The sequence below is a fragment of the Cuculus canorus genome, chromosome 4 (assembly GCF_017976375.1).
Source record: "Cuculus canorus isolate bCucCan1 chromosome 4, bCucCan1.pri, whole genome shotgun sequence".
Lineage (NCBI taxonomy): Eukaryota > Metazoa > Chordata > Aves > Cuculiformes > Cuculidae > Cuculus > Cuculus canorus.
Genome location: NC_071404.1, coordinates 35,902,298 through 35,926,735, shown reverse-complemented (window position 1 = coordinate 35,926,735; position 24,438 = coordinate 35,902,298). Strand labels below are relative to the sequence as shown.

The 24,438-nt window shown below is 38.2% G+C and overlaps 1 protein-coding gene across 26 annotated transcripts in view; it reads left to right on the top strand.

The window, feature by feature from the left end:
• TENM3 (teneurin transmembrane protein 3) overlaps positions 1 to 24,438 on the top strand; it is a 1,341,795-nt gene that overhangs the window by 1,241,845 nt on the left and 75,512 nt on the right. For all 26 annotated transcript variants that reach the window (XM_054065057.1, XM_054065066.1, XM_054065065.1 and 23 more), the window contains 7 exons: positions 519 to 641; positions 7,318 to 7,532; positions 14,117 to 14,327; positions 14,830 to 14,931; positions 15,087 to 15,281; positions 16,585 to 16,785; positions 20,676 to 20,861. In XM_054065057.1, coding sequence (XP_053921032.1) covers positions 519 to 641; positions 7,318 to 7,532; positions 14,117 to 14,327; positions 14,830 to 14,931; positions 15,087 to 15,281; positions 16,585 to 16,785; positions 20,676 to 20,861 — 1,233 coding nt within the window. The remainder of the gene's footprint in view (positions 1 to 518; positions 642 to 7,317; positions 7,533 to 14,116; positions 14,328 to 14,829; positions 14,932 to 15,086; positions 15,282 to 16,584; positions 16,786 to 20,675; positions 20,862 to 24,438) is intronic.

The following is a 24,438-nucleotide window of genomic DNA, read 5'->3' as shown; positions in this document are numbered from 1 at the left end:
GATGTTGATGACAGCATAGAAAGGAGCATTCATATCTTAGCTTGGCCCTGAACCACCCAGAGCACCCTGCTTCCTCTCCTCTTGTACTGTTTATTTTCCCTTTCTGGATAACCAGAATGGATCCATCTGCTGCTGAAATAATCTATTTTAGTAGGTCGTTGAGGAGCTCACTTAAATGATTTGTCTCTTTAGAAGGATCAAAAATGAAAAAAGAGAAAAGGACATAATTACTGCCTATCCTTTTGAACATTGATTTGGGACCGGTAAAAGACTCAAAATGAGACTGGTGAGCTTTCTGTCAACTGTGTTCACCAAAAGCACTGTATCATTAAAGGACAGTAGTAGTAATTGCTTAGTGCCACTGCTAAGTTGAACTATTACTCTGTGAATGCTTGTTCCTGTAATTTAATTTTTTAATGTATGAGTTCCTATTCCGCTGCGAAGCGTGGAAAGCCATTATTTGTGAGATTTGTCATTGCGGTTAAGAGCATCAAATAACCTATATCCTTTACCACCAGCAATGCATCTGTTTGGCCTCAACTGGCAGTTGCAGCAAACTGAAAATGATACATTTGAGAATGGAAAAGTGAATTCTGATACTGTGCCAACACATCCTGTAACGGTACCTGCTGGAGAAAATGGTAAGTGAAACAGGCAGAAATCTCTCTCTTTCTTTCAGAGCATTTCCTTTCTTCATGTCTTATTTACATCACCGGACTTTAACAGTTGTCCTCCAAAACTCTGTATTTTTAATGGGAGTACAGAGCATTTGTACGTAATAGTAATTTTAAATAGACATGTAGATATTAAAGAGGAGTTGTATTTCAACTAAGAAGAGCGCACCATTTCTTCTGCCTAGCATGTGAAGGGAGTGATGAATCCTGGGTGATAACCAGGATTCTTACTAGGATCTTACTAGGAAAGCTGGCTGTCAGCCAAAATTCCTCACAGGAATTTACATGTAATACTTGATAAGAATATAAAAGCTCTCATCACATCCAGACAAGCAGAACTTCCGTTTGCTCTAAAGTCTTTGATAACATAATGATTGTTGTGGGGTCTTCAGAGGCAGCACAGAGATTGTTGTGGCTGGCTCAGACCATCCTGCCGGAGAGCCTTGGGTGGCTGAGGTCTCATGCTGAAGAAATGGCCACAACAAAGTCAGGAAGTCTGAGGTGAGGGCAGGGACCCTGAGGTAAGAGGGTGAGCTGTGTCCTAAGGGAGACTTGATACCAAGATTCAATCTTTGGAAGTCCCAACAAGCTCTGGATGGTTTTCATATGAAAGCCTTATCTGTGACAGGGGAACATAATCTCTTCTTCTGAAGAGTCGGACCCAGAAAGGGCCCTGTGGGGAGGTTATGTATATTTTCAAAGCTTCTCTTAGCTGTATGTAGAAGGCAACTGATGATCAAGGAGCTTCCTGTGGTATGATGATCTTGCTATGGAGTGGCTTGTGTTTTTCTCTACAGATAATGATGGTTTCATCTGTTTTTTTATTTCTCTCTGAAATTTAATAGGTCATATGTAATATGTTAATTTTTTTCTAAGTATCTAGTATTTCATATTGTGTCTGAATCATCCAACCAATATGGGGGGGGAAACATGAAAAAGTGTATTAATTTTATTGTAGGGGCTTTTAAAATACAAACCACATAAAGGGATTGTTTTTTATTGACTTTTTTTCATGTTGCCCTTTAAAATTCTCAAAACATTTAAGAGCCTGTGCACTTTTGGCTAACAGAGGCTTTAAAATCAATAGTTTTTGAATGGAAAACTTGATTTAAATGGTTGATGAATGCGGTGTTTGCTTCATTACACAAAAATCCATTTTCCCTTTCACAAGGTAGAGCTGACCTCCTTACCACTGAGGAGGAGGAAGCTTCTGCCAGCAGCTGACATCTTGAAAATTTTTCAAGTTATCACAACTCCAAGTTATAGAAAAGATGCAGCTCAATTCGTTCTCTTTGTCATCTTTGTAAGCATATGAAACTTCTCCAGTAGGACATCTTTTTTTCATTTCCTTTACCTTACTGCCTTTTTCTTGCACTTAGATATTCATTATCTCTTTCTGTGTTCTTACTTGTTTTGAATGAATAGCAAAAAGCTACTGTATGGTTAATGAATATTGATGCTGCAGTGACAGCTCATCATCCTGTTTTCTTCTGCCCTCAGTAGCCACAGTACTTTCATGTGTAAAATATATACATATTTTTTAAATATCTTATCAATTATTCTTTTTCCCTTGATTTTTTTATTTTTTTATTACAAATTAAAACCTTATACTTTGCCTCAAAAATAAAAGAAAATAACAAGTATATCAAATGCCAGTTCTGCTTCCTTATTACCCTAAGTACTGTACCAGAGAACAGTGTTAATTCCATCCACTGTTAAAACGCTGTTCTCTGCAGAATATTGTAAGTGGTCATTTATCAGCATACATCAATACTAAACAAGCAGACCAGAGAAAACACATTTTAAGCCACAAAAGGATGGTTAAGCAGAAGGGAAAGTGTAATGACTAGGTGTGAAATTTAAGGAGGAGGACCCTATGCTTTCATAGTAGTTAATGAAAACTTTAAGCCTTAATTTGAGTACTTCAGCAAAGTCTTGATTTGGATACTTCTATAGCTAAACAACTTACAGTGCTGCCCCTCTTCAGCATTCGGTAATATCTTGGTAGTCTGATTCAGATGGGAGAAAATTCTGTGTTATATGGGCCAGGCATTTTCCTTCACCCTCGGTCATCTAAACTTTGGATAATCCTGGGCCTGCTTTGGTCAGAAAAAATCATAGCCCACTGTGTCTTAGATCCCAGATATTCATTTGTCATTCAGAAATACAGATACTTTGTGCAATGAATTGGCAAAGCTTAAATTTGGCAATGCATCCTTATGACCTCTGAAGAAAATTCAGACCTGGTTCACCTAGAAATAGCTGGTCCTAAATTGACATTAAATGCATATGGAATAGTACTTAAATGGAAAGTGTTAAGTAAAGCTTGACGCTCTGAAGAAGCCTTTTGCAAAGGCTTTTTGTTTATGTCTTCCATGGATATTTTCCCCTCTCTTCTCTCTGCATGAACAGTGCTTCTCTCTATACGAATAGTAAACTGCTGGAAACACATTACCTGTTTATCTAGACAGGCATGATTCGGGGCTGCATAAGAATGTGTGTTACCTATGGATGCGATGAATTTTATAAGACATTGTGGTGATTTATAAGCCCTGCTTAATCAAATACAAACATTTACTTGAGGAGCATCAGTGCTTTATCTGTTTTTGTAACTAGACAGTAGGGGAGACAAAGGGTTAAAAAGCAGATCTTGTTTAACCATTATGTTCTAGCAGTTGGTCACGTCTCACATGTTGCTGGTTTTATTTTATGTCATATAAAATCTAGGTGCAATTCAGAAATACCTTATAATAATATGTGCTTAATTGCAGATATTTAAGAAATGCAAGAGAGGAAATAAGTGAATGAGAAAAGGAACTTTTCTTATGACTTACTTCAATACAGTTTTTGAAATTCTGCTCATTGGAATATATCATATTTGCTTTAACAGATATGCATTGAGGTGTTTTGTCTTGTTTACAGTATCTCGTGTAATTTAAGGTGTAGTAACTTCTCAATTAGATGTTATGTTGGGTTTTTTTTCTAAAAGGCTATGTTTTTAAGAAAGATTTTGAATCCATTTTGTAAAATGATTGTTGGAGAAGAACGTATAGCAAATGTCTCTCAGAAAAAGGTCTGAATGCAAGGTTATTCAATGGAATGGGAGAACGTGCTGTTGACTATCTGTAAATCCAGCCTTGCAACCTAATATTCTAGTTAGTACTGCCTTTGAAGGATGGAAAATGATATTATGTGTGACACTGTACAGTAATTACTGTTGAGCATTTTTGTGGTTTGGTTGTGCATTCATTTTTATTCAGTGTTATCGATACTCAAGTTATTCAGTGTATCTTGTGTTTTAATCTATAGAATGTTTGCAAATAAGGAGACAGTCTGGCTTCATGTCATTTTAGTGATACTTGTGATTTATTTTTCTGGTATAATGGTTAAATATTGTTTATTGTTTTAGATATTTGTTTAGCTCAGGATTTTGTCCACCCTGACTTCAGATAGTCCAGATACTATTTACAAATTCTGAATTTAAAAGATATTTTACTTATTAATTAGCCATAATGCATTGGACTATCATTATCAGAAATGAAACATATAATGATTGTATGTATTAGATAGTATATGATATGGCAGATAAATGTATTTTGTGAATTAAATAATAGTCTGTCTAGCTGTGTGAGTACAAATCATGATATAAATATTTTTTATCTATAAATATTTATACGTGTTTGTGTTATTGTCTTCTGGGAAGGTCTGTGAAAGGACAAATTTTGTGGGTAGAAGAGAAGTATTGTGAAAGAGAATGTATTCAGGAGGCGAAGTATTTCTAAAATTTGGGTTCTTTGGACTTTTATGTAATTATGGAGTTGTTTGAATGAATGTGACATTTCATATTTTGATTTAAAGCTTTGTATAAGAACTGTTGCTGTTTAGGAAGTGAAAAGGAAATTATGACACTAGTAAGATTTTTCTTTTGCCCATTGAGATAGAATAGGGACCAAAGAATAATGAATGACCTGGTTTTAGGAGGGCAAACAACTAGTGATGATTTTGAGAGAGGTAGTGTGGCGTTAAAGGGACATGTGGCTACAGGGTAAAAATACTTCTTTTTTCGGTGAAGAAAACAAGAGTCCATGGGATCATTCTCTCCTGAGGATAAGTGTTGAAGCCCAGTAACAGGCACTCCTGGCAAGGTGGTCAAAATGTCTGATAAAGTGCACCTGCCCAAGCTATCTAGTTCATCTTTTCAGTAGTAAGAGGTAATTGTTTTTCATTTCAAATGTAGAAACATGGGAAGCTACAGATCAATACTGCAAACAAGTGTTTATTGTTTAGTGATTACCAGTTATCAGTGTGTGAATTTATATGACACAACATGCTTAAATTTGAAGGAAGTAGTAAGAAGCAAATGCTTAAAAAAACTGAAATAGTGAATAAGGATCCATCTTCTAGAATAACATAGGAATATTGTGAAAGGTTAAATCCAAAGTTAGAAAAGCATCAGACTGATACTGAGAAGTGTGAAAAAATGTCTTCTCCAAGATCAGATACTTCACTGTCTTTTCTCAGCAGAAAACTGATCAATATGATGATCCCATAAGTGAGACATTTTCAGTGACTGCAACACCATTGTGGCACAGCTCTGATGATGGTACAAGCCCCCACTGAAGGCCTCTCAGTAGTGCTTTTGTACCTGTTTAATTCAGCAGCAGTCTCTCTGTTCATCTTGGATGCACAAAAAGTGTCGAGGATCAATTGTGACCTCACCTGGCATTTCAGATTTTAATCTAGTTTTTTAAAGTCTAAACGTTTGCAAAAAGGTTTATGTCAGTTTGTTCCATCAAATGATGAATAACGTAGAGTTTGATCATAAATGACAGGGCAGCAACAGGGTGTTGTCAGTTCTTCAGAACACTTGTACAAAAACAAGTCAGCATCACTTGAACATGCTTATAACATTCAGATGGGTTTAGTTAAATCTTTCTAATAGACTAGCTGCTGCAAAGGAGTGTAATTGGTGAAAAAACAGTGGACTGTGGGATTGTAACAACAGTTCCATTTTCCTTTATATTGCTTCACTCAAGGCTCACTTTGATGTGCCAGCTGCTTAAATTGCTGCATTGCTTGCTTACTCCAGAGCTGACATGTGTTGGTAAGCAAATACTTACATACATCTTTCCATCTTAGTCTAGATTTGATAGCACTGAATCTACTGGATCAAAGTAGGCTTTCACCCTGATACACAGCATGGAGTTAGTAACTGAACTTCACACCTGAGTCTTTGGGCTCAGACAGACTTAAAGCAAACTCACCTAAACCATTCCACATTTTAAAGCTGGATGTTGACAGTTTATGCAAATCACTTCTTTAGTGCATCAGTCTTTGTTCTGTTTCCTATGCATCTGACAGGTAGAAGACACTACCACAGCTAAACCACAATATGTTTGCTGATGAGCTTTGAGAAAGGTTTGTAGTCTGCTTGATGTAGTGTGTGCCTTTGTGCCAGCGTGCAGTGTGATCTTGGAGCTATCACAGACCTGTGCTAACCACGGCGTCCAGCCTTGCAGGGTCATCAGCTTGGGCTGGAACAGTTTTCTTCTTTCATTTATTTGGTGGCGCTTCACCAGCATGGCACAGAACTTTGTAGATTGGATGATACTGTTCTGTACTCCAGCTGCAGTGTAGATTCAATCTCAGTTGCGTGGGCTTACCCACTTGAAGAAAAAGTTTGTTGGGCCTATCTAGAGTTTATTACTTATTTTCTTCTTTTTTAATGCCACAAGCAGTAGCCCAGTTTTTCCGTGTTAGCATTTGACAGCACGTGTCTTTTGCGTTTTAACATCTTCTTTGCTGCTTCTGAGCATTTCCAAGCCATCATCACTGGCCTCGTAAGGCTAACTGATAGTTGTACAAATGCTTTATAGAGAAAAATCATTAATGCCCTTCAGTGATATGTTCTTATTCCTAGTAATTGCCCTGCAGGAAAATACATATTCATGATATAGAAAATAGTTAAAGTACCAGACTTTGACATGCTTTTATGTGTTTTATTCAGAAGACAGTGTGGACAAGGAGGTGATAATAAGCTTGGGGCTAAGGCAAGGGAGTGTTGAGGATGTAGGCATTAGGAGGAGTGAAGGCATAAGCGAAGACATAAGGACATAGGCGCAGTGGGGCAAGAAACATTGCCTTTCTATTTGGGGAACACACAAAATAGCCCTGCAAAATATGAAACCAGAGCTGTAGACATTGTTAGTATTGTATAAACGCTGTGGTATTTAATGTAGATAGGACTGTGTATTCATTCTCTTGACTACTTATATTTATGTATCATTCTTGAAATCTGTATGCTGCATTCCCTTTTACCTTGAATTTTTTTACTGTGAGACTTTATGCTGGAAAACCCCATTAAAATACTTGGGCAAAAAAAATGAGTAGTTTAATGTAGATCCTAAAACAGCTTCCACAGCACTAGTGCTTAAGGAAGTTACAGTATTTTTACTTGATAGGTATTTGTGATCTCTTTGCCTTTTTATTTCCAAATCAGTGAATTCCCTGGGATCTTAAAAGAGATTGTCAGGTAACATTTTTTTCTTAGGTGATTCTAAATATTTGATGTTTATATGAAGGATGACTGAAAGCAAGAGAAGAATACTAATTTTTGATCTCTTATTATTTTCTAACCTGTCAGGAAAATTAGGAGGATTTGCACAAGAAAACAACACTATAGATTCTGGAGAACTTGACATAGGCCGAAGAGCAATACAAGAAGTTCCCCCCGGGACTTTTTGGAGATCACAACTCTTCATTGATCAGCCACAGTTTCTAAAATTCAATATATCCCTTCAAAAAGATGCATTGATTGGAGTATATGGCCGAAAAGGCTTACCACCTTCACACACTCAGGTGAGAACTGCTTGCTAGAAGTAGGACACATTATTCAAAACGGTGAGCTTATATTTTTGTATCTTTTTTCTTTCTCAGGATTACACCCTTTCCCATTTTGCAAATTTTTACTTTTTCTTTTTGTACTTTATTGACCTCACACGATGACCAAAACATTTATAATGCTGTATGTGATGGTATCTAAAATGGGGAGAAGGGGATTCTTATTTATGCACTGTTCTGAATGCCGTAATCAATTATGATGTTTTAGATATGGAGTTGTTTCATGCAGAATCTGTAGATACTTTTTTTTCTTCTATGGTATATAGACGTATTTTTAAAAGCCTAAGAAAACTAACACAGCATCATAAGGCCACACATGTGGTCAAGAGTGCTTGACAAAGAATTGGCTGAATTTCCAAGCAAGAGAGTTTTTTAAGGAAGTTTCAGTTTGTTCTACAAGCAAATGTTACAGTATTTACAGCTTAGTGTCTCACTAAATAAATACAGAAGAGAAAAAAATACATTATACATGTCTATGAAGATACAGTGAACTGAGGTTATAAAAGCATCACTCTTCTCGAGGCATTTAGTGTCTTGACACTTTGTTCTTAGATGTCCCAGAGGATTTATTCTGATCCAGCCTTCAGAGCATTTCTAATGAGACTTTTTATTGCATATGTTCATGCATTTGCCTGGTAACAAACAAACGTTTTTTATCCGTTGTTATAGAAAAATCTAAGTATAAAAGAATAAATAGTCTTCTGGATTGTCAGGAGAAAGGGAGAATCATTGGCTGAGATGGTATTTTAGAATCAATTGTATTCAGATTTTAAGACTTAAGACCCTTGTAGTTTAGATTTCTTGCAGGTGAATATTTATTCAAGTCCTGGCTCTGAACCATTGTTCCACTTGAAAAGGGAGTTGAACTCATGCTCTTTTACCTCATTTAGAGAATTAGGCAACATCTTACTGGGTTTTTTTTTCAATATATGGATTTCCTCTGGACACAACTCTCAGAATAACAGCATAATAGAATACTTGGAATGAAGCTTGAATGTTTACACCTGATACACAATTGCAATAGCTAATCCATAACTGTAAAATTCAAACTTTTTTAATCCCACATTTTTAGAATTTTTATTTGCATTCTACTGCACTATTTAAATTTATTTCATTTTTTTCTTCAGGCGTAACTTTTAAAATACTTAGATCATAGAAATATTGCTAATTATATCACACATTTGGCAGTCGCAAACCACAGGGGAAGAATTGAGGTCAGCAAAGGACTTACATGCAGCCAAAATCAGTGTCATATTAGCTTTATTTTTTAGTTTAGCTTCCACTAAACTACAAACAATTTTCTGAACACCGAAAATGCACTTATGTTTATTTAAAAATTTGATCCTTATAAAACGGATTAAATGGATTTTCTTCAAACTTCCACATATGAACACCCACCCTCAGGGCTGACAACAAGCATGAGAAATTCTAGATGAAAGAAAATTGATTCAGAAAGTTATCAGCCATTGAAAATAGGGGTTTGGAATACAAATGCTGTCTCAATGATAACAATAATGACAGGAGCTAGGGGGATACACCTATGGCAAGAATGAATAAAGCTAAAGAAGCTGATCTGGACTGTACATTTATATGAGAAGTTATGAAAGTAGATGTGTCTGTGAAAAATTATCTGTCCTTGATTCCTTATCCTGGCAAGAGATAGAAATAGGGGTGCCCTTTATCCAAATACTCAGGAAAAGGAGATAACTAAATCTGTTTCCTGTCGTCTGTGTTACACAGACGCCTTTGCCTTTGGATTTCTAATATCAAAATGCATATTCATGTTTAAGTATGATAAAACAGAAGATGATATGCAAATCCTACTACTATATTTTCTGTAGTTTCTGTAACATTTTGGATTTATTGTTCCCATGATATAGGTCAAGCTATCTTGTCCTAGTTTTGCCTGGGATATAAATACAGTATTTTTTACAAACCATTTGACTGACACTTGATACCTTGAAAACTTAGGCACAATTAGTTATCAGTGCCCCAGTGAACTTCTAGGGCTGCTGAAGATTCCCAAGAGTGTGGGGTCATCAGAATGTTTATATGGCCTTGAACCCAGCAACAGCTGGTTTAGGTGCCCGAGATAAAGCATCTATGTAATCTCCTAAAAGTGTAGTTCCAGTCAGTGGTTCATGGAGTTGAGAGGTGCATGGGGTGTGACTTGTGCTCCTGTACATGGAGAAAAAATGAAGTAAAGTATTTCTCAACAGTTTAAGCCTTTCTGCAACAGAGTCGTAATCACAAGACTTTGGTGAAGACACAACCTGTACTAGTAAAATATTTTACCAAAGTAGGTTATGTAAACAAAAGAAGGTATTTGGGCAAAAGAACATCTAATGAAATAGAATACTGAGGGGTTTGGAAGCATAAATATGTTGTTTTCTCACTTCCCCTAACCCTTGTGGCTTGTACTGACAAAGGTTACTTAACTGCAAGCCAGACATAGGTGGCAGGGACAGACAGCTAATTCTGGGCTTCACTGCATCGTTCCATCAGATAAGGCAGCTTACTCATGTCATAGGAGCATATTAGAGAAACACACAGATGTCCACTCTGGGTCTGATCAAAGGCCCATCTAGCCCATCTGTGATGGTGGCCATTAACAGATACATAGAGATTAGTATAGCAGCATATGGTTTTCTTCCTAAAATACACTTGGCCTCCAGCATTTTAAGGCTGAAGGACTTCCTGAGTCAAAGGTGCCGTCTTTGTGTTTTACAGCCTTTGATAAATTCTTTTTTCCTGTGAACTTGCCTAGTCACCTTTGAACCTGTGGAAGCTTTTAGTATCCATGGCATTTGGAGAAGGAGTTTTGCAGTTTAACTACATATCTTGCACTGTACTCTGCAGTGTCTTTTCAGGCAGCCTCCTAATAGTTTTAGTGCAACACCCTGTTGGTAATGTTTTGTAAGAGGCAGGGCAGAGTTTCTCACCTCTTTCTTCTCTATGCCACCCTTGGTTTGTAGAGTTCTTAATGTCCTCAATGAGTTGTATTTTTTCCAGTCTGTTTCGTTGTTCTTTTTATGAGAGCTGCCTCAGTCCTTTGATCATCCTTGTACTTGTCTGAATGCTTTCCAGTTTTGCTGCAGCGTTTTCAAGATGGGGAGACCAGAGCAGCACAGAATGTAGCAGATTTTTAACTATGGTGGTTTTATACAATGCCTTAATGGTGTCTGCTTTTTCTTTTTAAATTGTAGATCTGCTATTTCCATAGATATGTCTACCGTAGCTCTAAGATCTTGTCCCAGAATGATAGAAGTTGGCTCAGAGCCCATCTCTGGATGTGTAAAGCTAGGGTTGCTTCATGAGGACTTTAAAAAGTAGTATCTCACTCATATATATCACTTCATGTCTGCATCTCCTGAATGGTATCTGCCCTTATCTCCTAGTCACAGAGTGACAAGTGCTAATAACAAAATTTATGCAAACGAGCAACTGCTGCCTGTTCCTCAAGCAGTAGTATTTGAATTTTCAGATCTTAAATTAAATAATAGAGAATTTATTACTACCTGCAGTTTGCCAGCACTTATAAAGTTTCCTTACCAGCTGTCCCTCTCCAATATCTTTGCTTATATGCCTGTGATACCCTACATGTGTTACCACGCACCACCATCTTCTTTAGCTCCCTCCTTAACAGCTGTGGTGTTTTTATGAAAGTCTTCCTTCTCCTCATGTCACCTTTGGGTATGATGCAAAACTTGCATGTTACATTTACCAGGTTGTTCTCCACTTCTCTCAGATCTTTTGCCTGTTTAGCCAATCTCTGTTAGCCCTCTTTTGTATCCGGTTAAAAGCAGACAGTGAATAAGAGGCATCTGCAGTCTCTCTTTCCATAGTGATACAACCTCTGATGCCAGTTATCTTATCACTACAAGGTATACAGTGAAAGTATGATAGAAATGAGAGTGGGGTAGATCTCAAGAAGTCTTTTAGTTTACCCTCTCGTCTTGTAAGAGGATGGACTGTACCTGAACTGCTTCTATTGGTTGCTTAGCATTTCATCATAAAATAATAACAGAATGGAGCAAATTTATTATTTTCCTGCCCCATAATCCAAAATAATAGTGATATAGCATGTAGGAAAGGGTTTGATGTGCTGTAATTGGGACAAAATTTTTGTTTGTGTTTCTGTATTCTCTTTAGGTATCGAAATCAGTCTCAAACATAGCCACTATGTGTGTGTCACAGAATGATCTGAGATACATAGCTCTCTTTTTCTGGGGAATCATAAATAAATCAACCAGAAATAATTGACGGTGGCTGTCCATTCAAAACCCAATCAATGTGAGCCTGAAAGTCTTTGTGACACTTTCTAAAAATGTCAGTTCCATTGCAGCCAGAGAATCAATATGTTTATTTAAAGAGACTTTAAGAGTAAAAAAGACTTTGGTTTAAAGCAAAACTGCATGGAGTGGTAGGGCAAATCAGCACATTTAGATTCAATATAAAGGTAATTAGTTTATCCTCGTAGGAGGAAAATAAAATTAGTATGTTTTTCGCTTATGAGGATAGTTGTTTTCCAGTCTGTTTCTGTTATCATGTCCTTAATATAAAAAAACAGCCTTTAAAAGGGTTAAGATCAATTATTGGTTTTTTGCTGGGGGACAGACTGAACAGTAAATTCCCCTCTGTATGGCTTTTAAAATGTAGTCTAAAATGGTGTTCTGATAACAGCATCTGTCCTTATTGCATTACAAATACAAAATCATTAATTGTACCTTGCTCGTCAGCCATTAGTATACTCTTTGAGGTCAATCAAGTAGTGCAATCACTTGTTCCTGTATCAAAAATACAGTTTTCATCTCAAGTTGTCCTCCTACAAAAAATGGTCCTGTGCCATATAAAAATTCCACTGTCACTCCTAATGTCTATAAATGACTTGTTAAAACTCAGAACTCCCTGAGCTTTCTCTCTTTTACAATATAAGTGAAAAATGCAAGCAAAAAGAAATGTTCTTGAGACAGGCAGGAGGCAAAAAAAAAACTCAACTGAAATTGTTTTTCTCTCACACAACATAAGATAAATATTTAATTCTCTGACAAATGAGAATGTTGAATGGTTTTGAATAATTGGTGCTTTCCCAAAATGGTTGCATTTGTTTTTGTGCGGTGCTGCACATACATTAATAGTGACAACATACCAAGGTACTGGCTTCTGCAGATCTTAATCATGTTATATCCTACTCTACTGGTTTAGATGCAGTGTCTTAAGTGTTGATAGAGGCATATTAACTATGCATTTCTTTACATCCCGGATGGTAGGGAGGCGATTCTGGCTGCTGAGGAGGAAGATTCTTAAAATAGTCATGAATTTTGGCCTGCAATTTCAAGAAAAGAACATTAGTGCTTAAACCCTTGTTCTGGGACAAAGGCTATCATATTTTCTGTTGTCCTGGGAGCAGTTTCTGAAGGTCACAAGTCAGCATGTAAAACCACTGATTCTCTGGTCCCAGTAACCAGTGTTATCCTAGGTGAGGTGAATCGGCGGTTTCACATACTGGCCTTTACTTTAACAGGCACTGGGTAATTCCATTTGAGAGAGATCTCCCGTGTGTGAAAAGATTGAAGGTTTATGTGTTACAGTTCACCTCATAAAATGAACATGTGTCAGAGTAAAAGCGAAACTGTGAGCAGACTCAGCAGGGAGAGCAGAAACTCTGTACCACAAGCAAGAATGCACTTTAATTTTCCTGCCTGTTTAATTTTCCTATATACACATTGATCTTTACATGATAAATGTGCAGAAGACGTCTTTCAAGCTGTGCGAGCAGACTCCCAGGTATTGTAAATCAGTGCAGGGCCTGGAGCAAATTTAGCCCTACAGGTGCTATTAGCATTAGTTAAGATTAACATGCATGAAACCTTGTGTTGTGAGGTTGCTTGTTGTACCAGCTGACATGCTGCTACATTTCTCCAAGCCCCTCTGATGGTTGTTAATGAAACATTATATGCTGTCCATTGACCTGAGGTACCATATTTTTTGTGAGTTTGTTATTTTCAACAGCGGTGAAGTTTTATGCTTTCCATCTCTTCTTTCGGGCTTCTGAGACGGGAAGTAAAGCTCTTGCTCTCCTTTTTCCAGAACTCCAGACTGTCCAAAAAGCCAATCAAGCAATTTAATCCTTCATCTAAAACTAAATGAAAAGCCAAGTAGATTATTTGTGTTGGATATTGCTGTCAACCCATATGCATATAACATGCTGAAACATAGGCTTTCACCTGTAATTCAGTTGACAGTAATGACTCTAGACTCATTTCAGCCTATGTTCTCTTCCCCCAGTATATGTAATTGGTTCTTTGGCCACTTGTCACTAAGAAGCCGCTCTAATAACCATAAGGACTAGTTGATATTTTTGTTTGAAGTCTTAGCAAGGGACAAAGAAATAAGCAGGGGTTGGTTTCAGCTGCAGCTTCCCCGCTGTAAAAGGAAACTCTTAGTCAAAAAACAAGCATATTGTCAGGATATTGTGGGGAAGCTGGCAGTACCATGGTCCATCCCTGACTTGTCAAGCTCCTATTTGTTCCTCCCTGCAGTACGACTTTGTGGAGCTCCTGGATGGCAGCCGGCTGATTGCGAGGGAGCAACGCAACCTGCTGGAGTCGGAGCGAGCAGGACGGCAGGCGAGGTCTGTCAGTCTCCACGAGGCAGGTTTTATCCAGTACTTGGATTCTGGCATCTGGCACCTGGCCTTTTATAATGATGGGAAAAATGTGGAGCAGGTGTCTTTTAATACCATAGTTATAGGTAAGCATAATCTTCAAAGTTCTTACTGAACACTAGACTCTGGCCAGTATTTTCAGGAATACAGAGATAATTTTTCATAGTTAAATGATCTGACTTTTTTATATGTTTTCCATTCGTAGTGTTTCTTCTGCAGCTCAGAATAAAATGTACAATGTATATTTTAATTCTTCAGTCTAAGGCATAAAGAGTGTACTTTCTTGTAAAGCAATTCTTGGAAGGAGGACACTGTTTTGGAGTATTTGTTAAATGGCACACAGCTGGGTTTTAAGTATGGAGCTTAGATGGTGTAACCATTATAATTTGAACCTATTTGTTGAAATGCAATGTCCTAAGATACTAGAGGCATTGCCAATAGGAAATCACAGGTATTCGTGCTCTTCAAACAACCCAAATGTAAACACTTGTCTCAGTGTGAGAGCACGCTGTCAGTCAGTAGTGGTTCAAATGATAGGTACTTCATGTGGTAGGCGTCTATGTATTATCCTCCTTTTTTTCCCTTTAGAGTCTGTGGTGGAATGCCCCCGAAATTGCCATGGTAACGGTGAATGTGTTTCTGGATCCTGCCATTGTTTTCCTGGGTTTCTGGGCCCCGATTGTTCAAGAGGTAAATCAACGCAGTGCTTTTCTTGAGTTAGTTTAAGTGACTGTGAAGACAAATACATCAGGAAAGGAAATGGCATGTGACTTGCTCCTTAGATGTTTTATAACGCTTTGGTGAAGCACTTGGCTTTAATTTTTCTGCCATATTTTATTTCACAGCAGCCTGCCCGGTGCTCTGTAGTGGCAATGGGCAGTATTCCAAAGGACGCTGCCTGTGTTACAGTGGCTGGAAGGGCACCGAGTGTGATGTGCCTACAACTCAGTGCATCGATCCCCAGTGTGGGGGCCGGGGCATTTGCATCATGGGCTCTTGTGCTTGCAACTCTGGATACAAAGGAGAAAACTGTGAAGAAGGTAATTTAGTAAATATTTACCCTAGCACCTGCTGTTTTGGTCAGTTCCCCAGCTGGCACTTCCAGCTCTATTGATTTTTCTAGATCTATGTCATATGCACTAATGTTGTTTCTTCACAAATCATTTTAGAATACTAAAAATCAAGTTTGGGAATCACTAGTATCACTGAATTCTACAGAATTATTATAGTTTATTCTCAAGTAATCAGTGGGGAAAATTCTTAATAATGTGTGATATCTTTTGGATTGCTGGAATTACATTTCGTCTCTCTAAGAAGAAAGCATGCAAAAAATAGTTGTTGGAATACAGGAAGACTTACTGAATTTTCACAGCTTAGAAGAAATCATTAAAGTATTGCATTTGTTAGTGATCTTTTCCACCAGCCACACTGTGGAAAGTGCTGATTCAAATGCATCAGAGTGAAAAATGATGCATCACTTTTGTATTCTAGAGATGTGCATAATAATATTCATTTTGGTGTGCTGCAAATCCAGTTCATTTTCCATTTTATTTTTTTAGGGAGTAAAAAGCACCATTTTCTTCCTCAATCAAATTGATTTTATTGATCTCCACATACAAAGTAATGCAATTAAGTCTCTGGAATTAAATTTTCAGACCATTGACCCTACAAGTGTAACATTTTATTGAGTCAAATTGCTAAATTAAATCTCGTCATCTAAAGCACATTAAAGTGAATTAAGACAGATAGACAGTATGCAACTCATTTATTTCTGAAACAAGTTGAGGGTCCTGTGCAGCTGTCGAAATTCTGTAGTGGTGGATCGGGTCAGTTGATACGGAGTGCTGCAGGGAATCCAACTCTTATTACCTGGTAATTAGGCAGAACAGAGATCAGTTGCCTAAGACCCAAAGCCAGTCTTCTTGTAATTCAGAAAAATTAGCAAACCTCGAAAGGTTCTCCATTAACTCAATGCTAGCCTGCAAATGTCCTGGTATCAGTTACATGCACACAAATTCCATAATACCAGGAAATGTTGTAGAAGCAAGGTGTTTTTACAAACAAAATTGCTGCTATGCAATTAGTGACAGTAGTGATTTGCCTCATATCCAGAGCAGGGAGACTGGGACCAGATGCCTTGTCCATTCTGTCTTTTCCTCACTCATTGCAATGAAAGCTCAGCTTCTCAATTTCAACCTACTTGCATTTACTTCTAAGATGAGTGCAATGCTGCCTGTTTCACAAGGCCTTAAAATTTAGCTTAAGTCCAAAAGTGCTGTAAGAGGGTTGATTACTGTTGTTAGGAGGGACAAGTTTAAACTGGCCTTTCTCATCTCCCCACAGCGGATTGCTTGGACCCAGCATGCTCCAACCATGGCATGTGCATCCACGGGGAGTGCCACTGCAATCCAGGCTGGGGAGGCAACAACTGTGAAATCCTGAAGACTATGTGCCCTGACCAGTGCTCTGGCCATGGCACCTACCTTCAAGAGAGTGGGACGTGCACCTGCGACCCCAACTGGACGGGTCCAGATTGCTCCAATGGTAAGGGTTGAAGGGTTACTGAGCTGATGGAAGTTTTTGAGCTGACTTCTGTATGAACTGTGAATTGATTCACAGATTCAAAACATTAGATGAATTTGAAGTGTTTGGAAATAAATTTATTTGTTAATATCTCTTAGCTGCCTTCACCTGGTGGCTTTAGGTTGTTCTTTGTACAATTTATGGATCTGATGATCATCTTAATTAATAGATCTATTTAGAAACTTAAAACTATACTAGTGAAACTAGAGACAGCCTCATTCTAAAAATCCCTCCAGTTAACTGGAGATATTTTTCTTGAAAACTAGACAGCATTCCAATTTGAAGGCAAAAGGAATGCAAGAATGGATTCCAAACAGCTTTCAGGAAAGGGCACAGACTGCCAGGGTGGAGGGAGTTTATAGGAGTGAAGAGGCGGAGGGATTTCATAGAATGATAGAATCATAGAATCACTAGGTTGGAAGGGACCCTCTGGGTCATCAAGTACAACCATTCCTAACACTCCCTCAACCATGTCCCTCAGCACCTCATCCACCGGTCCCTTAAACACCTCCAGGGAAGGTGAGTCAACCACCTCTCTGGGCAGCCTGTTCCAGTGTCCAATGACCCTTTCCATGGAAAATTTTTTCCTGATGTCCAGCCTGAACCTCCTCTGGTGCAGCTTGAGGCCGTTCTCCCTTGTTCTGTCCCCTGTCACTTGGGAGAAACGGCCAGCTCCCTCCTCTCCACAACCTCCCTTCAGGTAGTTGTAGAGAGCAATAAGGTCTCCCCTCAGCCTCCTCTTCTCCAGGCTAAACAACCCCAGCTCTCTCAGCCGCTCCTTGTAAGACTTGTTCTCCAGCCCCCTCACCAGCTTCTTTGCTCCTCTCTGGACACGCTCCAGAGCCTCAACATCCTTCTTGTGGTGAGGGGCCCAGAACTGAACACAGTACTTAAGGTGCAGTCTCACCAGTGCCAGAGGATAACCTAGCTGGACCTGCTGGTCACGCCATTTCTGATACAGAAGTTTCTTGAAGTTTGAAACTGAGCTTATTAAAACCATAATCTGAGTTTAGAAATAACAGAAGAAAATGACTGGAGGTACTGTCACATTTTTAAATATTTATAAAGTTTGACAGCAGCCTTTTGACAAATACAACTTTCAGAGCATTATTTGGTAGCCACATATCAAAAGAGAAATTGCATAACTGTGAGACACATTTGTCTAAAACAGTTCATCTAACAACTCAGATGATTTTTTTAATGAAAACTGAGCACACGGGCTAGCTGGGTTTATGCCAGCTTATGAATAAACATAACTTTTTCTTGAGGAACCATCTTTTTTAAAACAAATGTACTTCCTGACCAGGATCTGTTATACTTCATGCCTTATGCATGTGCGAGTGATGGAACAGAGTACCAAACATTGAAGAAAAAGTGACAGAGAAAAGAAAGCGTTGTCTTCCGTTATATTTGTTTAGAAGAAAAAAAATTCTTCTCTGAACCTTTCTAACACTGTAAATGGCTATTTGTGAGACACCCCTCATTCCCAGGCAAAACATGGATCCTCTGTTTCTTGACATGGTGTCCTCCCTGCCGTTTTCAATGATTTAGTTATGTTCCATCTTTTATTTATATTTTAAGGAATTATGGCTCATTAAAATAACATAAAATATTGCAGATCTTCTCAAATATTTCAGGAGTGTCAAACTTACAAAAGAGCTTTGTAAAAATATGTACAGATTATTTGCTGAAGTCATGCAAAATGACCTTCAGGCTGGTCGTCTAAAAAAGTAAATCTTACCCATAAACATTTTGTTAAGCTGCTAGAAGAAAAAACGAATGAGTTATTTCCATCAGAGGGGTTTATAGGTTTGAAATCAGCAGACCTTTCCTCTATCTTCATCAGCAGTTTGTCCGTTAATTAGCCCTTCAATTCCACTTCAATTAAATGAACTCTAATTAATAAGTTCATTACAAAGATTGACGCACCTTGCTCAAAGCTAGTGTGCTAAAAGCTGATAAACACCTTCACCCTAATGAAAAATTGATTATATTGAAGAGAAATAAACCTTTCTTTCTTGGAGCTGCATTTTGTGACTCTGAAATTAATCAAACCATCTTGCATCTCTTAATCAAAAATTTAATTCAAAGTAAATATAAAATGCTGTATAGGAAAAAAAGGAAGGGGAAATTACTGCTGTCCTTCTCCATAAAGGTTTTTTGCTGTTTCTTATGAGAAATGTCACAGCTCCTTGATACCATATTTAATGTTCCACAGCACGTTGAGGCAGAGGATTATACTCTGTGGGGGAAGAAAAACACTGTTGAGTGGAAAGCTGGAAACCTTTCTTGTACTGAATGCTTCTTTCTTTAGCTGTTGAAAATAATTTCAGTCTTTTATTACTAAACCATTGTTGTCTTTTACAAGAAAACAAAAACTAAATACAGTATTTCTGCGAACCAGTGGTTACTGCCAGCTCTATGCCAGGGAACTAAAGAAGTCCCTCAGGCTGCATTGTGTCTCCTCTTGTTTTCTGTTGTCTGCTTAGCAGAAGTAAAGTTTGCTTGAGTCTGACTAAATGAATCAAAACTGTAAATACAAAATCTGGCAGTCAAACTTACCATGTTGTATTAGCTGAGACTTAACGTGCATTGTTTGGCCTCTAACTACCTTTGGCTGTTAATGTATTTTTCAATTATTGTATCAGTTACAAGATCCTGTTACTATATGTAAATGACAAGTTAAATTGCTGTATGTTGATTTATTTTTTGTAACAATCTATTATTTAAACCAGACTGTTCGTAGCTGTCACTGATACAAATTTACTGAAAGTAGCAGAGAATCATCTTTTATATTTAACACATGTGTCAGTATGTCAGCACAGTACTAATTTGTCTCACTAAGGCTGATTCTTTACGATGTAAAAATGTGTCAGAAATGGCACATTTTCACTTTGAAAGAAAACAGCAAGTAGGGTAGGGAGGGGAAACCTTGTTAAAATTTAGTTGAATACTAGATTTTCATTCACGACACACAATGACTTATGTGTATCGTATATTTAGTCACTAAGAGTACACTGTAAGTTCTGGTAGGTCTAAGTGCCATATAATCTGAGTTACAAAAGGTTACTTTTAAGACATATGTGATCCTAAAAAATGTGACTGAAAATGTTGGAACTGTTGGAACATGTCCAGAGGAGGGCTACAAAGATGATCAGAGGGCTGGAGCACCTGCCATATGAGGACAGGCTGAGAGAGTTGGGCTTGTTCAGCCTGGAGAAGAGAAGGCTCCGAGGAGATCTTGGAGCGACCTTCCAGTACCTGAAAGGGGCTGCAAGAAAGCTGGAGAGGGACTGTTCACAAAGGCTTGTAGTGATAGGACGAGAGGGAATGGGTATAAACTGGAGAGGGGCAGATTTAGGCTTGACATAAGGAAGAATTTCTTCACTATGAGAGTGGTGAGACACTGGCACAGGTTGCCCAAGGAAGGTGTGGATGCCCCATCCCTGGAGGTGTTCAAGGCCAGGTTGGATGGGGCCTTGGGCAGCCTGGTCTGGTGGGAGGTGTCCCTGCCCATGGCAGGGGGGTTGGGATGGGTGATCTTTAAGGTCCCTTCCACCCAAACTATTCTATGATTTTAAGATTCTATGAAATTACTCGGAGCTGCAGACACTTACGCCACCACTAAGTCTGATGGATAACTAAGTGAGCATTAGCATAGAAAAAAACTCTTCTGCTCTGTATTGTGTTGGGTCCTACCTGAAAATGCCTTTCACAGTCAATTCTTTTTTAATGTTTCTTGTTGTTCACATGTTGGGTTAAAATGTAATGCTGCTGATTAATGCATATCCTTCCCTCTCCCATGTGCACTTTCTTCCTCCTTTTCTTCCCCTCTCTTCTCTCCAATCCAGAAATCTGTTCGGTGGACTGCGGCGCACATGGTGTATGCATGGGTGGCACGTGTCGCTGTGAGGAAGGCTGGACGGGCGCAGCCTGCAACCAGAGAGCCTGCCATCCCCGCTGCGCGGAGCATGGCACCTGTAAAGATGGGAAGTGTGAATGTAGCCAGGGATGGAACGGAGAGCACTGTACCATTGGTAGGCTGACTATGCTTTACCCTATCTTCGTTGCAAAATTCAAACAGCTGGTGCTGTTGGCCTCATCTGAATAAGTGGTGTATTACTTTGAAGCTTCTTTCTTCAAACAGAATTTCTGCACATGTCAGTCTGTGTAAAGGAGTTGATATTTTAAGAAAGGAAATGGTTATATAATGGCTCATCAGTTCTTCATACCTAGTTTGCCATGAAAAGGAGGTGGAAGAATTTCCTTTTCAGTCTTTTCCCTCTAACTACCTTTTACTGAGGAGGAGGTTACTTTTATTTTCCACTGTAAATATATTGATTTGTGCTTTTCTGTTTTTATGTGATAGCTTTATGTCTTTTGGAAATGAAGCTTCCTATTGTTTTTTCTTTTTTTTTTTTCTTTTGTGGAGAAGCAGCTCTAAAATGTGACTTGCCTACACAAAAATGTCACTTCCAACTTTTAATAAATGTAATCTAGCTGCCCAAAATTATCTTGTTGTTAGCATAATGCTCTATTTTACCATTATTTCAAATTTTTTACATGTAAGTAATGTAACAGCAGTTTAATACAGCTGATTGAGAAGAAGCCATCTTGATGGCAGCTTTTATGTGCTTGTAATCAAGTTACTTCTAGCACGTGGAAACCCTTGGAAATTACTGTACCTTTATTAATTGAGTTTTTCTTACTCAGTTATTTACAGTCTCTGTATATCCTATATGCAGTGGGATATCCCTCTCTGCTACGCAGGGCTTGATGGTGAGCTAGCATGAGAAATTATACATGTAAATAAGGGCACTAGAGAAAAAGTGCAGGAGGAGTTGCCAGAAGATTTATATTTTTTTTGTATAGTCATAGTGCTAAGAAATTCCCTCTCACACTGTTCTGCCTTTATGTAAGACGCGTGTGTGTAGCAAAGGAGGAGAGTGCTATACAAACTTTTTTTTTCTCAGCATAACCACACAGAGAAACTACTGTGTGACAACAGGTAGGAAGCACAGACAAAGAAATTGGTGATGCTCTTAACTGTAAGAGATGGTTAGATTGTACGTAGCTGTGTGGGGGGCATTGCACAAAGCTCAGCAAAGGCTGTGGCAGGAGTAACAGCGTGACTGTAGGTATTTATGAGGCACATCTCCCAGCTGGAAGCATCATGGCTAAAAGCACTTTGAGGTGACTTGAACAGACAACAAAAGAGGTAGCCACAGGTCAGATAAAGGCAAGAGTAACATTGAGTGATAGGGAATTCACAGATACTCTGAATAGTCGAAAAAACTAATCCAGTAACTAAGAAAATGCAAAGTTTTATGTTTGGAGAGATGCAGCAGAGTCAGTTAAAAGAGGTTATATAGACAAAGCAACAGGATAGGACAGTAAAGTCTAATAGCAGTAGAGCTGGTGGATGTGAATGATTTGCTAAAAAGAAGCTGGAGAATTTTAACTTGCATGGATGTTTTGAAAGGCTGTAACTCCAATTGTGTTAGTACAGCTAGGCCATCTCTGCGTTCCCGGGTTACAGCCCTGACTGGGAGGCGAGAGGGTGGGGGTGCTGTTCTTGGTGGTCATGAGAAATAGTACTGTGGGCTTTGAGAGCAGGGAAAATGACGGCCTGTTGCAACTGTATTAATCAGTACCCACATCATTGTGCACAAGGAAGATGAGGGAAGGTTTTATTTTGTAGAAGGGAGTCAGGTGTGAAGTAGTAAGGTTGATTTGTGAATTATTTTTCACAGAAATCAACAATTTTTTTTGTTCTTTGCTAATGAGATTGCTCAGACATCTGATGGAGAGGGTACCAAGGTGCATCTGTAGAATCCCAGGGAGCATCGGTAGGGTTAATATTTTTGAGGAGCTTCCAGAAAACATGCTGACAGAGTAGAGAGGTGGAGAGATAACTGCTTTCTGAACAATAAAATAAAGTAAATCTTTAGAAGTAGGATAAAGCCTTTCCCTTGACCGCTTTAACTTGCCAACGAGCAATTACTCAGCAGATCACTCTGCTGTTGGTTTCAGCGACCTTGGCAGCATTTCAAGGGTTGTAGTTATACACGGATGAACTGCTCTTGAACAATTTTTCCAACGTATTAAGCACAAACAAGTTTTTCCTCAGCAGTGGGCAAGCAGGTCTGTCTTCCCACCTGTTTATTCTTTAAATGGGTGTTTACCTTGTGGCCGCTGTTGTAAAGATAGTTTGATTTGTTTATATTGACCTTACAGCCTCCAAGACAAGTGATGAGGTAAATGCTCTAGCCTGCTGTTGTATTTATTTTTCTTAGAGCTGTTTTCTTCAGGAGCCCAGTGCTAGGGAGAAACCAGGTCACTTTATTGCTCATTTCCAAGAGTATTTCCACTTAGTGGAGTAAAAATTACTGCTTCCTCAGCCTGCAAAATGAAGAGTCAATTTACCTCTCTATCACCTGCTCTAAAGCAGATAGTAGCTCTTTCTGAGCAATGCATTTCAAATCACAAGGGTCATCAGAATATTTCTCCATGAAAAACACATATTTTTTTTATTGTTCCCTTCTACTTTTAACCCAGGCATTTTATGCTACTTACAACTCTCAACTTGGTAGCAGAATATTTACATAACTTATGCATATGAAAGACTCACACTTTCCCTTTATATGACCGAAAATAAACAGTTGCATTGTTCTTATTTCTAAAAATCATTTACCGTTTAGCTGCAGTAGTGTGAAGCACTAGAAATGTAGATCTATTTCTTTTATGCACCTATTACCTGGAAGTCACGTGAAGTGCAGTGGGCTAAATTTACACCTTCTTTGTGAAAGGGATATTCCAAAGAAGTTGTAAGTTTTAAGGGCAGTGGATTTAATCACTTTTTTGGAAACAAATAGCCCATCAGATCTCTACCTGGTTGCACAAAATAGAGTAGATATCTATGCATTGACCAAAGAGGCACTACCTGGAACGTGTACTGAATCATCTAAATCTATAAGTCATTTGATCAAAGCAATTTATGTCTTTTTTTATGGAGTATAAATGCTTTTGAAAATGGTAAAAATGTTTAGCAACTAATGATTTTTATGTATTTCTAAATGCTGACTATCCAGTCTCATTTTCAGTTAGCCCACTGTTTATATTGTTAGTTGACATATGTTAAAAGAGTAGAAAGAAGGATAAAACAAACCGATCTCTTTGATTAAAACAAGATATTCCTTAGTTTTATTCACCTCTGCTATCTTTTAAACCCTTGATTGCTTCTTGAGTTATGCTGGTTTTTATGTATGCTTCAAGATATTCAAATGGAAGTTTGGCCAAGGGAAATTCGAGTTGCTCTGCACTTCTGGAGACCATTTGTTTATTCTTCAGGACATTGGGAAGCAAGATCACAGACGATTGCAAATGTTTCCTTTTTTTTTCAGACAAAAACTAGACATCTGCTTCTTAGCATACCTTTATCAATCATCAACTTAAAAAGCCCTAAGGCTTTGGATCACAAGACAAATTGTGAAATATTATACATACATAATTTATATACATTTGATTTGTGAGACAGAGCACAATAAACTAAACAAAGCAGATTTTTTTTCTTTTTTGAAACAGTAGTAAGGTGGGCAAGATTGCTTTGACTAA